This window comes from Candoia aspera, chromosome 1, assembly GCF_035149785.1.
Source record: "Candoia aspera isolate rCanAsp1 chromosome 1, rCanAsp1.hap2, whole genome shotgun sequence".
Lineage (NCBI taxonomy): Eukaryota > Metazoa > Chordata > Lepidosauria > Squamata > Boidae > Candoia > Candoia aspera.
This window is the reverse complement of record NC_086153.1, coordinates 9,129,773-9,145,105: the sequence shown is the minus strand read 5'-3', so window position 1 is coordinate 9,145,105 and position 15,333 is coordinate 9,129,773. Positions and strand designations below refer to the sequence as shown.

Below are 15,333 nucleotides of genomic sequence, written 5' to 3'. Positions count from 1 at the left end.
TTAGAAGCTGAAAATAGATCAGATTTATTATTATCGGGTAGATGTCATGAGTACTGATGGTGAGCAGGAGGGGGCCTCTATCCAGGGGGGAAAACGCATGCGTAGTACTGAGGAGTTAAGCAGCCATTCAAAGAGACACAGATCAAACCCGCCTTAACTTTGGGGTTTATCTGTCTGGGTTTTTCCCACGCTTCTTCAGTTTGTTAGGATTTTCTGTCTAATGTAGCAGCAATAAACACTAGAGACCTATTCCTCGTCTCAGCGTGGTTCCTGGCTGTTAGGACAGTAAAGGTGGTATGCAGAAACAAAAGAACTCAGGTTCAAATCTACCCTGAGCCATGGCAGTTGTCTGGGTGTCCATATAAGCCATCTTGAGCTCTCAGAGAGTTAAATAAACTGACATACTGTCTGACTGGTTGGTTGGTTGGTTGATTCTGAAGAGCCCTGTGTAGGAAATTCATTTTAGGGAGCAGAACTTCTCTAGAAGCACCGTCACGTCTTCCGTTCTCAACATCTAGATGAAGTTATTTTTCTCTTGCCTTTCTTCATTAAGATGCTGTCAATCATTTTGTCTTCTTCTACCCAAAGAGGTGCAACATGATGCCTTTATCACTGTTAGATGATGTTATTGTTCCTTGAAATAATACATTTTTTTAAAAAATAGTTATAGCTGACATTATAGTATATATTCTGATAGTATATGTTATAGTTAGTAACACAGGTAGTCCTCACTTAACAACCATCGGACTCACGATGGTGCTGAAAAACCGACTTGCGACTGGTCCTCACACTTATGACTCATCACATCTCTGCAGTCACGTGATCAGATTTGGGCACTTGGCAACTGGTTTGCATTTATGACCGTTGCAGTATCCCATGGCCACATGATTGCCATTTTTGACCTTCCCGTCCAGCTTCTGGCAAGCAAAATCAATGGGGAACCACGTGATTTGCTTAATGAACACTGCAAAAAAGGCTGTAAAATCGAGTCAGATTCACTTAATTACTGCTCTGCTTGGTAACGGAAATTCCAGTTCCAATTGGGGTCATTAAACGAGGACTACCTGTAGTTGAAGTTTCATGGGATGCCCAAATCTTGCCAAATGTCTGTGTTCTCAAATGGAACTTGGTACATGTGAACATTACCAGAAATTTCTCAATGGTGCTGCTGTCTGAAAAAATTGCTGACCCCCATGGCAGAAAATTAGGAGAATTCCAAAGGAAATTCCTCCCAGAGGGGAGGCAGGGTATGTTGCAGGTCCCTTCAGTTAGGGAGGTACATCTAGTGGGGCCGAGGAGAAGGGCCTTCTCCGTAGTGGCTCCCTGCCTTTGGAGTATAATTCCCCCAGATATAAGATTGGCCCCCTCCTTGCTCCTTTTCTGGAGGGCCCTGATGACATGGTTCTGTCAATGGACCTGGGGACCCCAGGCTGCTTCGGAGCCAATCAAGTGGCTGATGTGAATGTGTTTGCTGCTGCTGGGGAGTGTCTATTGTGTTTCTATAGTTTTTAATTCTGTAAGCCTCCTGGAGTCACCATGTGTGAGTTGGGCGGCCTTATAAATCTGTTTAAGAAAGAAAGAAAGAAATTGTGGAAATCCTTCAATAAGGGTACAGGGAAGGCTGTGATATTGGCCGCCTGAGGGAGGCAAGGTCAGCAAAATAGGAGCCATTAGGAGTCTTGGAATGTACTTTAATGCAGATAAGGCATTGTAACAAAATCTTGAACGCCTGTCAGTGTCTCTCACTTCTTCAATTTATACCGAACACTATTAAGGCAGAGATATTTTGAGTTTCTTTCTTATGCTTTCTGCTTTCCCAGGACTCAGATTTATCTTTTCTATAAAGGTTCATCATTCCTCTCCCCCTTCTCTGAATCAAACTCACATTGCATCACACTGGGATAAATACACCTCCTAGCCTGATTGTGATTTTCTTTAAATGTCCCTGGTCATGTTCATACATAACATGAAGTCAGAAATCCTGGGCCAGGATGTGCAAAAGCAACATGTACTCAACAATATTCTTTTTCTCACAGTTTGTTTCTCCTCTTACAAAGGCAATTTAAGCCAGGACTCACAGTCAGATTAGCTTCCGTAACTAGCAGCTATGATTGAGTGCTTATAATAATAAAGGATGAAAAGCGAGCTTTTGAATTTGGATGTTTGATATTGAGATTTAAATCTAGGTTTTTTATGGCACAGGGTTTTGTGTTTCATTTTTGTATCATCTAGCAAACTTAACAAACAGCACATTTTGCCCCTGTGCAGGTCTTGTTAAATGATACCAACACCCAGTTTGTGGAGCAGACCATTGCGATCATGAAGAACCTGCTGGATAACCACACTGAAGGCAGCTCGGAACACCTAGGGCAAGCCAGGATTGAGACCATGATGCTGAATCTAGTTAGGCAAGTCAGTTCATTCCTCTATTACTCCACGTGGCCTGGGTGTTTGTAGCAGAGCAAGGGTGTCCTGTTGTAGAACCAACCATCACACAGTAGTAGGCTGAACTTGGTTTGATGATGGGATTGTAATTCAGACAACTAAGAAGGCAAGTAGAGTGCTTGGCTGAGCAGTTGTACACAAGCTCCAGGAGAAATACAGGGAAGGCAAGATCTTGCCTGGTAGCCAGGGCGCAGTGCCGGTGGTGCCAGTACGGGTTAAAGCTGAGAGTTCAGGGATTCAGAGCCAGAGGTCTACAGAGTCCATCCAGAATCATAGCCACAAGAGACAAGTGGCAGAGCCAGAAGGTGGGCGGCTAATAGCACATGGGTCTGGGAAGGGGGATGAGGCAACAGCAGAGAAACAAGAGTGGTCTGTCAGTGTAGGATTCAGACACCAGAGGATGCCACAAGCTGTTCCCAAGTTGTAAAGCCTAGAACACAGGTCCAACAGAGATTAGTGTCCTGGAGGCTATTCCTAAGAAGGCCCAGCTGTGGGCATGACTCAGTAAGGGGCGCTCTCATTGCTTTCCAAGTAAATGATCCTTTGCTCTGAAGTTGCCACTGTGACCTGGGACTAGCACCCCTGCCAGAACCTGACCTCCTGTGCTCCTGGCCATTATCTCCATGATCTGCTTCAGGGAGTTGTTCTCCTACCAGCTCCTACGATTGACAGCTGGTTGGATCATGCCCTTCAGCCTCTGATTCAGATTCAGGAGACCATAGAGGAAGGATTGGCAACCTATAACCAATAGACTACATATGGTTCCCTCAGTCTCTTTTGTGGAGCCCACCAAGACTGAGAAACAAAAAAAAGTCCCTTCTCTAAGCTTAATTTACTTGTTTGAAAAATCCTAAACATTACAGAAAAAACACCCTTGTTTAAAAATATTTTTTCATACTTAACGTTTTATTAATACTACTATATCTTCTACTTTGCTTTTTGTATCTTTATTCTTGTGTGATTTCTGTTTGTATAATCTCTCAAAGGTTGGGCAATAAAAAAAAATGAGGTGGGAAAGGAAAATCCTAAAAATTAAAATCCTAAAAACACCTGGAAATTTTGGCTGCACCCCTTTCCAGTGATGTCACCATCATTGCTTTTTTAAAAAGTTGAATCTTGTCTATGCACAGGCTGTCAGTCTCTCTAGCAGAGCCACATCTCCACGTACCACTGTTACTTCCTGGGTAAGAGGAGCAGTTGGAAGTCCAAGAGCTTTTTGTTTGGTTGTTTTCTTCTTGTGTTGTACCATTCATGTATTTTTAGCCATGGTTATGGTGGCTTAGTACAACAGATAAAATCAATCCATGCATTGAAGCTTGATGCCTTGCAGAGAGGTTGAACTTCAACCTCCATAATCGCCAGTTAGCATAGTCCAACACAGGAACCAGCACAGGAATGCTGATTTTTCAGGAAAGATCCAGTCATCTCATTCTTGGCCTATGATGGCTTTGGAGAAGGTGCTCAAGGGATGTTGGCAGCTTTTGGAAGCTCCATTAATTGAGTGGCCTGTATCTCATATCACCTTGCAGATATGTGCGTGTCCTCGGGAATCCGGTGCATGCAATTCAGATCAAAACCAAACTCTGTCAGCTCGTGAAGGTAATGATGGAGAGGCGAGATGATCTGTCCTTCTGCCAAGAAATGAAATTCAGGTGAGATTTGATTCATGCCTTTGGAGCCTTTATTAAGAATTGCATCTCCAGAATGTCAGCCTGTTAGCTTCAAGGTGGACCCTGCAAGGTTTGATTTTGGAATGGTGATGGGGAGGGCATGCAAGGGGAGAAGGAAGGTGAAGTTTCCCACTCTTTTTTATTTTTCCTCCTCTTTTTGTTTTTCTGTTCTTACTGTCCCTTGCTTTGATGTTTGCATAATAAGGCAGCTAAGTCAGTGTTTAATTGTTAAAGAAAACATTCTGGATTTAGTTAATTGGGGATGGGTCCTTATTTATTGTACTGTTCTCATAAGGACTCGAGGTTAGTTTCCCATTTTATTTAGGTTTTTGAATTAGGGTAAACTGATAGGAAGGAGGTTATCCAGTGAGCTTCCTTGCTAACTGGGCTTCATACTCAAGCCTAGCTGCTTTTATCTTCTTCTTCTTAGCTTTTTTCCCACGCTGTGCTTTTATGCCATCTGTGATCTCCCCTTCCTCAAACTCTTGCACTCTAGGTAGCTTATCTCTGAGAAAAGCAGCATAATACTGTATATAGTTTGTAATAAAATAATTTTCTTTAATCAATTGGACAGAAACAATAAAGCAGCATAAAGAAGCAGTTACCCATTAAGTTAGTTAAAGCAGCATGAAATGGTATGAAGGTCCCGCCTTAGGCACGGAAGCCGGCTGGGTGACCTTGGGCCGGTCCCTCTCTCTCAGCCCAAGAGCCAATCAGGCGTGGTATGAGAGTTCTAGTCCTGCCTTGGGCATGCAAGCCGGCTGGGTGACCTTGGGCCAGTCCCTCTCTCTCAGCCCAACTCACCTCACAGGGTTGTTGTTGTGGGGAAAATAGGAGGAGGAAGGAGTATTAGGTATGTTATTTGTAAAAATAATAAGGGCGGGATGTTATTTAGGTGTTAGGTATTTTATTTGTGAAAATAATAAGGGCGGGATAAAAAAAGTTTTAAAAAAGGTCCATTCCCTGCCTTATAATAAATATTTTGAAGGTACTTGAACTGGGAACATTCTTTATCATACATTCTTTATCATACAGTGGATTGGACCAGAATGTTTATCACATCACCTTCAACCCTAACTTGAATGTGATTCTTACAAGTGAATTTTTGTTGGCTTTTATAGCCGGTAGTATATAAAATTAATTTTACCTTTTTTGTCTGCAGCCATTCCGATTTCTATCCATTTTTACATTCACGTAATCCTTCAAAACAAATAAACCCAGATGTAAGACTTTTTCAGTGAGAGGTACTTCTGCTGCTGGGCAGGGGAAGTGAAAAGTTGGCTAGGGACAGTTGAAGGGACAAGCAGATTTAGTGGAAAGATATTAAACATATTAAAGAAACTCTCCTTTCTCCTCAGGAGAAAGGATAAAGTGAAAATAATAGCTTTCTTGGAATTTAAGAGAAAGAGAATCCTAAGTCCCAGAAGTAACATGCTTAAAAGGCTTTTCTTTAATAAATAAAAGTAAAGTTCCCTTCAAGTTAAACTCAATGCCTAGTAACTTCATAGACATTTTATTCAGCCACCAAAGTGATTTGTCACTGTCTTTTTGAGGGATGTTTTTTCGGCTTCCCAGACTAGCCTACAGCCACAGGATTTTCTAGTGGCTTCACATCTATGTACTAACCAGTTGCAATCCTCCTCAGCTTTTTCGTATTGGCCAAAATTGGTCAGGCAGTGCCACCTGGCTGTTTTATGACATGATGGGTACCAATACCTTATTTAGCTAATGGCAGAAAATAGGCATGGTTGCTATAAGAGAAAATAGTATACTTGGATTGACTGTGTGGGGAGGGAGGGAGGGATGTAACATTTCCAAGGTAACATTTTATCTAGCATTTCCAAAATGTCCCACGTGGCCTCTTTAATTTGGCTTTTGTCAAATGTTGTTTTCCGTGCTTTCTGTTCCGTAATTCTGGACTCTAGGAACAAGATGGTGGAATATTTAACTGACTGGGTTATGGGAACGTCCAACCAGGCTACAGATGAGGATGTGAAATGTCTGACAAGGTAAAAAGAGTACTCAATTAGCCATGTCTCCATGGCACTAACTATGGAGCAGATTGTTAAAAATAATTTTTTGGGGGGTTGATTAATAACAGATGGAAATCAGTGGCTTCAGGGAGAATCTGCAACCTCCATGCTCCAAGTAAATGAATGAATGCTTGGTGGGATGGGACGGAAAAGAAAGCACACTGAGTTCATTGTTTATGTTTATGGGAGCCAGTCTGGTGTAGTTGGATTAGGAAGGGAAGACCCTGGTTCTAGTCCACCCTCAGCCACAGAAGCTCCATGGGTGATTTTGGGCCAGTCATTCTCAGCCCAAGAGACAGTCTGGTATAATCTAAATGTGTTGGAGTAGGAGTGGGGAGATCCTGGTTCTAGTCCCCCTCATCTACAAGAACTCCCTGGGGGACTTCAGGCCAGTCCCTCTCTCTCAGCGCAAGAACTAGTGTGATATAGGGGTTCGGGTGTTGGACCTGGGGAGACCCAGGCTCTAGTCCTCTCTTAGGCATGGAATCCAAATGTGTGACTTTGGGACACATTTCCTCTCAGTCCAAATGTTGGTGGGGGGTAGTGGTGAAGGTGTTGATTTAGAAAAGGGGAGACCCAAGTTCAAGTCCACCCTCAGCTATGGAAGGTTTACAGGTGACTTTGACCAGTCCCTCCCTCTCAGCTCAAGACCCAGTCCTGGTGTAGAGATGAAGGTGTTGGACTAGGAGCCAGGAGGCCCAAGTTGTAGTCTCCCCTCATCCATGGAAGCTCATTGGTTGACATTTTCTCAGCCCAAGCTAGCTCACAGGGTTGAGGGAAAAAAATAGGCCTTGTGTTTAAAATACTACACTATTAAATTCAAAACTACACTAAACACTGAGGATCCCAGAACAGCCCAGACTGTGTCCACACAAAGTGGCTACTGAGTCATAACAGAAGAGGGAAATGACTATGCATGTTTAGTTGTGCTTGACCACTGGTGTAGGTAAAAGGCCTGGGGTGCTCCATTTTCAGTGGCCTCCTCTCCAGTGGCAGAGAAAGTAAGAAGCAGGTGGAAGGGCTACCTATAAGAAATCCACAGGGCTGCACAGGTGGAGGCAACATGCAGGAAGGAGTTAGAGAGAAACATGAGGGAGATGTTATCAAAGGTGGCACATAAGACAGCAGTGCATGGAGAAGGTCATACACACCTAAGAAGCACATGTTGGACAGAAGGGATGAAGAAAGCAAACCTTTTATTTCCTGTTCACAGAAAGAGCAGTCTTAAGATTCCTGGCTGCTTTGGACCTCATGCTGCCCATGTGAGGATTGTGTGAAAAATGTGTTTTTCATTTATTCATTTCATTCATTGTTTCACTCTTCAGAGACTTGGACCAGGCAAGCATGGAAGCTGTTGTCTCTCTTCTGGCGGGACTTCCACTTCAACCGGAAGAAGGAGATGGAGTTGAATTGATGGAAGCTAAATCCCAGCTGTTCCTAAAGTAAAAGTCTTTATATTTTTAGCAATTACTAGACTGAAATAGCTAGACTTCTATTCTACTTGGGTAATACAGGTAGTCCTTGATTTATACCCATTTGTTTAGTGACCATTCGACATTATGATGGTGCTGAAAAAAGTGACTTATGACTGGTCCTCGCAGTTACAACCATCACAGTGTCCCCTCGCAGTTACAACCATCACAGTGTCCCCACGGTCACGTGATCAAAATTCAGATGCTTGGCAACCGGCATGTATTTACCACAGTTGCAGTGTCCTGGGGTTACATGCTCACCATTGGGACCTTTTCAGCTGGCTTCCAACAAGCTAAATCAATGGGGGAAGTTGGATTTGCTTAATGACCATGGCAAAAATGGTAATAAAACCAGATGCTGTCACGTGATGCCTCACTTAACGACCACATCACTTTGCAACCAAAGTTCCAGTCCCAACTGTGGCCGTCAGTTGAAGACTACCTGTAAGCTTTTCCTGAGCGTATCGTTCTACAAAGTTTGATCTGTCTCAGGAAACATTGCAGCTAAATAATTCCATTGTTCATTCTTCTGTCAGTGAAGGGGACAGAAAGAAGAAGTGTCTAAATCAGGCCCTATTTCTTGTTCCTTAAATCACACACATATGTTTTTTTTTTACTTGATGCATGATTGAATTGACATAAGTACACACATAAGTTTAATTTATTGAATGCAAATTTGAACCAGGAATCTCTGCTGTCCCAGCCTGAGTAGAATATAGGATTGTTGAAGAGAATCAATGGCTAGCTAATGGGTGAAGGCAACTCAGTCTTGCATAAGCCTTTCTAACAGCAAGATTAGCTTCACAGTGAAACAAACGAATGTATTCAAGCAGTGGCTGGGAAGCAGACTGTAAGGAATATTTTAATTTGATTCCTACCCCATCCCAGCTTTGATACCTGTCAAGATGCTTTAATCTTAAGTGCTGTTAATTCTTCTCATAAGCCATGTATATGTGAAACATGTAGTAAGGCAACAAGAAGAAAATTGAAAACCCAGGAGAAAAATCAGTAGGTTTATTTAAAGAATATTTAAGGCAGATTGGGAAAGTAAAGTAAAATGTCTTCTTTTAATGTCAGAAACATATAAGAGCAGGTGTCATGCAAATGAACTTGGAGAGGTATGTCTGAACGCTGAGTATGTCATGCATAAAAGCATCTATTTTGCAGGATAAAATGTTTGAGCCCGCTTTCTTGATTATAAAAAGATCTTCCTGGAGAGATGCAGACCATTTTTTTATACGTTTAGGTACTTCACCCTGTTTATGAATCTCCTCAATGACTGCAGTGAAGTTGAAGATGAAAGTGCGCAAACAGGTGGCCGGAAACGTGGGATGTCTCGAAGGCTGGCTTCCTTGCGGCACTGCACTGTTCTGGCTATGTCAAACTTGCTCAATGCAAATGTGGATAGTGGCCTTATGCATTCTATAGGTAAAATGGACGAGCTTCTCCTTCACTTTGTGGAGTTTGGAAATGCAAAGTTATACCCAAACGGTTTAACTCAATCTTTTGTCATTGGTAGGGTTAGGATATCACAAAGATCTCCAGACAAGAGCTACATTCATGGAGGTCCTCACCAAAATTCTGCAACAGGGCACTGAGTTTGACACCCTGGCAGAAACTGTGCTGGCAGATCGGTTTGAGAGATTGGTGGAGTTGGTCACCATGATGGGTGACCAGGGAGAACTGCCCATTGCTATGGCTTTGGCGAACGTGGTGCCTTGTTCCCAGTGGGTAAGACGAATCGCACTGCTGGTTGCTCCTGCATGACTTCGAATTGGTGAATGCTGAATGCAAGTTACAATTGGGTCGTATACAATGGGGACAGACACAAGGTAGATCACAAGGTAGATCTACTGGATTCCTTTAGGAGGCCTGCACTCCAGTGACAGAGCGTTTTTATTTCTTAGTAAGTTAATACAAGGAATATCTGCAAGGTCTTGCTTTAAGAGGCAGATGGGGGGGGGGGAAAAACAACCCTTGACCTGAATGTATATGCTTGAGCTCATTCTGAAATGAACACATGATCAGATGTGCCTGTTTTCATTATTGTAATTGTAAGTCCAACCTTGTTAACTGCATTGGCTCATAGTTTTGGATGCTGCATGAACCCAGCTGACTGTGGCTTATTCAGCAAATCAAAATCAAAACATAATTTAACACCTGCCCTTGTTTTTCTTCTTTCCTTTTTCAAAGGATGAACTGGCTCGTGTCCTTGTCACCCTTTTTGACTCCAGGCACTTGCTTTACCAGCTGCTTTGGAACATGTTTTCTAAAGAAGTTGAGCTGGCTGACTCCATGCAGACGCTTTTCAGGGGAAATAGCTTGGCTAGTAAAATAATGACTTTCTGCTTTAAGGTACGTTTGATCTTCAAATATGTTTGAAGTGCAGAGAGATTTGGGGGTAGAGTGTTAACTCAAGACACACACCAGGGCTTGAAAGATTTGGCGTTCCCTGTTAAGGTGTGGGCTTGAAGTTGTAACTCTTGTCTGATTAAAATCACAGCAAAATGATTCTATACGCTGATTTTGTACTAATACACTGAATTCCCAGCCCGGTAGTTATTAAGGATGCAGGTAGATTTTTTTTTTTTTTTGGTCTAATCCATTTTAGGAGGACAGCTTGTTGTAGGGTGCATTTGTTTTTCTTGGATGAAACCAGCTTGAACGAGGGTAAACTCTCTCATGCAGGTGTATGGTGCAACATATCTCCAGAAGCTTTTGGAGCCTTTATTAAGAACTGTAATTACGTCTCCAGAATGGCAGCCTGTTAGCTTCGAAGTGGACCCTACAAGGTTTGATTTTGGAATGGTGATGGGGAGGGCATGCAAGGGGAGAAGGAAGGTGAAGTTCCCCACTCTTTTTTTATTTTTCCTCCTCCTCTTGTTTTTCTGTTCTTACCGTCCCTTGCTTTGAAGTTTGCGTAAGGGCTTTGTCTCCGGCGTCTTTTGACTTACCAGAAAGAGGCAAGATGTGAGCTTCCTTGCAAGACCACTTTTTTTGACAGTTTTCTCCCCCATGCCCAGGAAAACAACCAGGTCTTAAGGACTTTCTGAAAGGCCAGCAGGGTCATGGCTGTGGTGTTCCACAGGGCAAGCACTGTGACAGAAAAGGCACATTTCCTGAATCTGTGTAGATCCCTGTTTTTCAAACTTGGCGCCTTTAAGACGGGTGGACTTCAACTCCCAGAATTCTGGGAGTTGAAGTCCACCCGTCTTAAAGGCGCCAAGGTTCAGAAATGCTGATCTAGACGACATTCTGTAATCAACAGCACTGGGAGCATGTCCCTTCTGGGATGGGTAGAAACAACTGGAGAAAGACATCCCCTTTCTTGGAGCAAGGGTGAATGCACTCATGCATTCACTGTCATCGTTGAATTTTTGTGACCTGTTTTAGATACGTTCATTTTGGAGTATTGCAGGCTGTGAGACACTGAAATGAAAATACTCTTAGTAAGGATTCGTTTATTTTATCAGATGCATGTTCTGCTTTTCATCCCAGATTGATTCTCATAAAAATGCAGGCATATAATTGCATATGTACAATGTACTGAGGGGTATATTTTTATATTTGCAAATACAGTATTTTTTCCTGGCCATAGGCAGTTGGTAATAATGTTTAAAAGCCAACCTTTTCCGTTCACTGGGCAAAATAGTTACTGATAGCCATGGGTGGTTGTGAATGGTGAAGACTCAATTTCTCTGACAATTGATGATACAGTTGAAGTCTTGAATGTACAATGTTGATGTCCAGTGTGTTGGAACTGCAACTGCTAGACATCTCAGCAGCCTGGCAATTCTGTGATTTTCTACCCTAATTCACTTGCAAGTTCCAAGCTGGGGAAGGCTGCGTCCGTTCTTTGTTGGTAACGCCAAGCAGGAGAGAATCATAGCTACAGTTTGGAACATGCGGAAGCCACCTGAGCCCTTTTTTTAACTGAAGCTAGGGGGTTTGGGAAAGCTTTCACAGGCCTGTCTTACAGGTTGGAATCCACTGAAAGCCTTGATAGTAACCAGCGAAGCCTTCTTCAGATGACCGAGAAGTTCTTCCATGCCATCATCAACTCTTCCACTGAGTTCCCACCCCAGCTTCGGAGTGTTTGTCACTGTCTCTATCAGGTATGAAACAGCCTGCCGGTGTTGTTGCACTGGAAAGTGTGAAAAGACTAATGCGTTCTGCTGTTACTTCTAGAATAGACGGTGAAATTTGGGAAGCTTATCCAGGACTCCCTGGAGAATGAGCAACTGGCTCAGGGAAACGTTTATTCATTGCTCTTCGTTCTTTTGTTTAAATCCAGATGTAAGTGACCTATGGCTCTCCAGATATTCCCGAATATCTGCAGATATCAGTAAATAACAACTCCCTTGGCATTGTCCATGGCATTAGTGGGAATTGTAGTTGAGCACTACCTGGAATGCCACAGGTTACCTGCTCCTCGTTTGATCTACACTATACTTTGGTGATTGAGTTCCGTCCTGTAACACACCGACTGATGTGTCTGAGCACTAATGAGTCAAATTTCTGGCTTTCCCGGGAGAGACGCTGGAGCCCAATTCGATGACAGAGCACGTTTTGTCTTCCCCGTAGTTCTCACTTTTCTCAAACCTCGAGAAGCAGGGATTCCCCTTCATGCTGCTTTGATTCCAGATGTGTTCAGAAAATAGCAGGACCTTTTCCCGCTTCCTAAATGCTTCCGAAATACGGGCAAAGCCTTCCCGCTCTCACCCTTGGAAGCAAAAGGGTGAGACTTCTCCCAAGGCCATGCTGATCTTCCAAGATGCTTAGAAAGCAACAGGAACTCGTGTAGATTTGGAGCATGCCATATATCAGCAGTGCAGTTTCCTTTCTCCAGTCTGGTGTCTCTTCCTGGCATTGCACAAACCTCCAATATACTCAGGAAAGAAATCACTCTCACTGCTTTTCTGAACATCTCTGAGGTCCGGAACTGCGGGGAAGATGCTCGTTCCTTGCAGCCCTGGCCCTAGGAGGAACCACTTGGAACCCGGCCATTTACATTGAGGGGGGCATGGCTGGCACATACTTAGCGGGGTGTAAACTCCTAGACTGGGGGCCAGTGACATTTATGTGCCTGGAGGCTGTTTTGGTGATTGGGATGAGAGATGCAGTGGTCGTTTCCCCACAGGACCGAGGTCAACCTATTTGGTTCCTTTTTTGTTTGTGTGCTTTAAGGCAAAACTGTTACGTTAAGGCAACTGGAGGTGGGGTGCCCTTATAACTGCCCTTTTAAAAAAAAAACATGAAAAATGGCAAATCAGTGTCAAGCTTGGCAGTGTAGTCTTGGCAGGCTTCTAGAGTCCCAAGAATGGGGCTGGAGGGCCACATGTGGCCTTTGGGTCACAGGTTGCCTACCTGGGCCTAAATTTTGCGAAGAAAGACCCAATTTAAAAGGCAATGATGGTTTTGTCCTAGAACTTTTTTGGGCATTTCAAAATGTCAGCGTTCCTTGTAATAGCATTAGTCATTTTTTCTATAGTTTTTGTCCTGTGTGGTTGGGGTTTGGGTTTGGTTTTGGTTTTTCGGCAAGAGAATTCCCTGTGGGTTGTCAACTAGTCACTTTATTAGTGTCACCAAAATGGGATGGATGGTAGGTTTTACTCAGGATGGGCCAAGCATCGCCTCTGTGCTGAGGTGGACTGTAGAGCAGGGGAGTGTGAAATGTTCAAAGTGCAGAAGAGCAGTTCCCAATGTTCAGGATTTGGAAGAAATATTCTTCCTTTTATCGTTTTGCCTCATGCTTGGGAGGAAATGGTCCATTTTGTTCCATTTGTTCTGACCATTTTGAGCTTGGAACAAGGCGGCTCTCTCCTTTGTGCAGTCTTGCGCGCTTCCCCTCCCGTACTGGGTGTGGGAGCTTCTGTGCTTTCGGTCCTCAAAGGTGTTAGATGTCTGAAGCACAGGATAATGGGATTATGCCATCCAAGTAGGAGGTGGCATAACTGAACACTCCTCTTCATAAAAGCTTCCTTCTGAGAAACATGGGAGGTCAAAGAATAGGCTCGACTACAGCTTTTCTGTGTAGCTGGGGGTGATGTTTTTGATTCAAACGCAGAGACTGAAACAGGTGGGCCCTGCCTCTCACTCAGAGGGAGCATGGCACTTGATGGTATTGCACGATTTTTCTGAACACAGTGATCCAGGACTGAAAGGAAGAGAATAAGGCATGATAAACCTGGGTATTAAATATAGTCCCCTCTCTTTTTCACTTTTTCCCTGTCTCTACCCCACCTACTCTGGATGTAGTTTCTATTATTCCAGAGACAATGAGGTCTATCATGAAGTGTTCTAGATGTAGGGGACACGAAGACATGAGCGTGGAAGTGGAAGTGGGATGAGTACAGTATATGAAAGTAGTTGTAGCTCAGGGCTTGGGTGATCTTTTGTAGGTGGAAGCTAGGAGATTTTTAAAAAATCTGCAGCTGCAGGGGGCGTGGCACCTGTGTAGTGACATCACTGAAGGACACTGGTGTAAATGGGTCCTTTGTTTTGGATGGAGGTTACATAAAGTTGCTGAATTAAGCCTCTTTGGGAACTTCTTTAGTCAAAAAGGTGCAAATTTTAGCGCTGCAATCCTGGGAGTTGCCGGGCCTGCAAAAATGTTGAGAAATGTGGGATGCTATCCTTCGTAAACTGGAAGATTTTGTAAACAGGAGACACAGAAAATGCACTAATAGAAAAATGTATATTATCTATAGTTGAAGGCTTTTAAATCCAGGGAGTACCTTCCATTTATTGAGCACAAACAGCTTTTCTTTCCAACATCTGGCTCTGCTCTCAGACAGTTGAAATATCAGCAACATTAGTTAACATGGTTCTCTCTTGTCACTTGAGAAACCATTCTACGACAATTGAGAATGAAATAGGATTTTCCCCCACCGCTGGCCCTTTTTCTTTGAAGCAGCAATAACTTGTTTCATGAAGAATCTTGATGAAATTCTTACGTTACAAGTTTTTGCCCCCAAATGGCAAATAATTGAGTGAGAAAAGGGAATTTGTTTCTGCTCTTCCTCAGCATAACAATAGTGATGGGGATGGTAACAAGGAGACAGTTTTTCATTGTAACCAGACTTCTCATTTACTGGAGACGAACGTTTCAGCTGCGCTTTGTACGGTTTTATTTATTGACGGATTCAGTTTATATGGCCATCCACTCGCCAAGTGACAGCTGGCATTGAAAAAACAAAAAAGTAGAAATAATAAATATATACAAAAAGAGAATAATACAAGAAAATCACATATAAATACCTTTAGCAGCAGGGTAAAAATTCACCTCATACCCATAATGAGATACAGGTTTGACTCAGAAAAGGGGGAGGGAAATACTGAACGAAAAAGACAGCTTGGTCCTTGGAAAGTAGAAAGTGTGAGGAAGAAGTTCAAAACAACTCTGCCTTGATTGTATTAGGTATAAGATGAAGAGGGGTTTTGACAACTTTCAAGATTCTGTTACCATACCCTAACCGCATTGAAGTACATTCCAAAACTCGCAGCAACTCCTGTTTCCTGTCCTTGCCGACCTTGAAGGTCTGACAGATATTAACACCTACTGGTAACTCATGCTACATCCTGGCTCAATGCCCAAGGCGAGAGCCAAGTCTTCAGGAACTTTCTAAAGGCTGGCAGGGTCGGAGCCATCGACAGGGCAGCCCAGTAAGAGAAAACATACTTCCTGGGTCCTCCTATATGGCACTATTTCAT

At 43.2% G+C, this 15,333-nt stretch overlaps 1 protein-coding gene across 2 annotated transcripts in view; it reads left to right on the top strand.

The window, feature by feature from the left end:
* The window catches only part of NF1 (neurofibromin 1), a 199,532-nt gene that overhangs the window by 57,358 nt on the left and 126,841 nt on the right, over nt 1-15,333 (top strand). For both annotated transcript variants that reach the window (XM_063297286.1, XM_063297277.1), the window contains exons 22-30: nt 2,269-2,408; nt 3,975-4,097; nt 6,041-6,124; nt 7,474-7,590; nt 8,867-9,048; nt 9,140-9,351; nt 9,814-9,975; nt 10,309-10,412; nt 11,600-11,735. In XM_063297286.1, the coding sequence (XP_063153356.1) occupies nt 2,269-2,408; nt 3,975-4,097; nt 6,041-6,124; nt 7,474-7,590; nt 8,867-9,048; nt 9,140-9,351; nt 9,814-9,975; nt 10,309-10,412; nt 11,600-11,735 (1,260 nt within the window). The remainder of the gene's footprint in view (nt 1-2,268; nt 2,409-3,974; nt 4,098-6,040; nt 6,125-7,473; nt 7,591-8,866; nt 9,049-9,139; nt 9,352-9,813; nt 9,976-10,308; nt 10,413-11,599; nt 11,736-15,333) is intronic.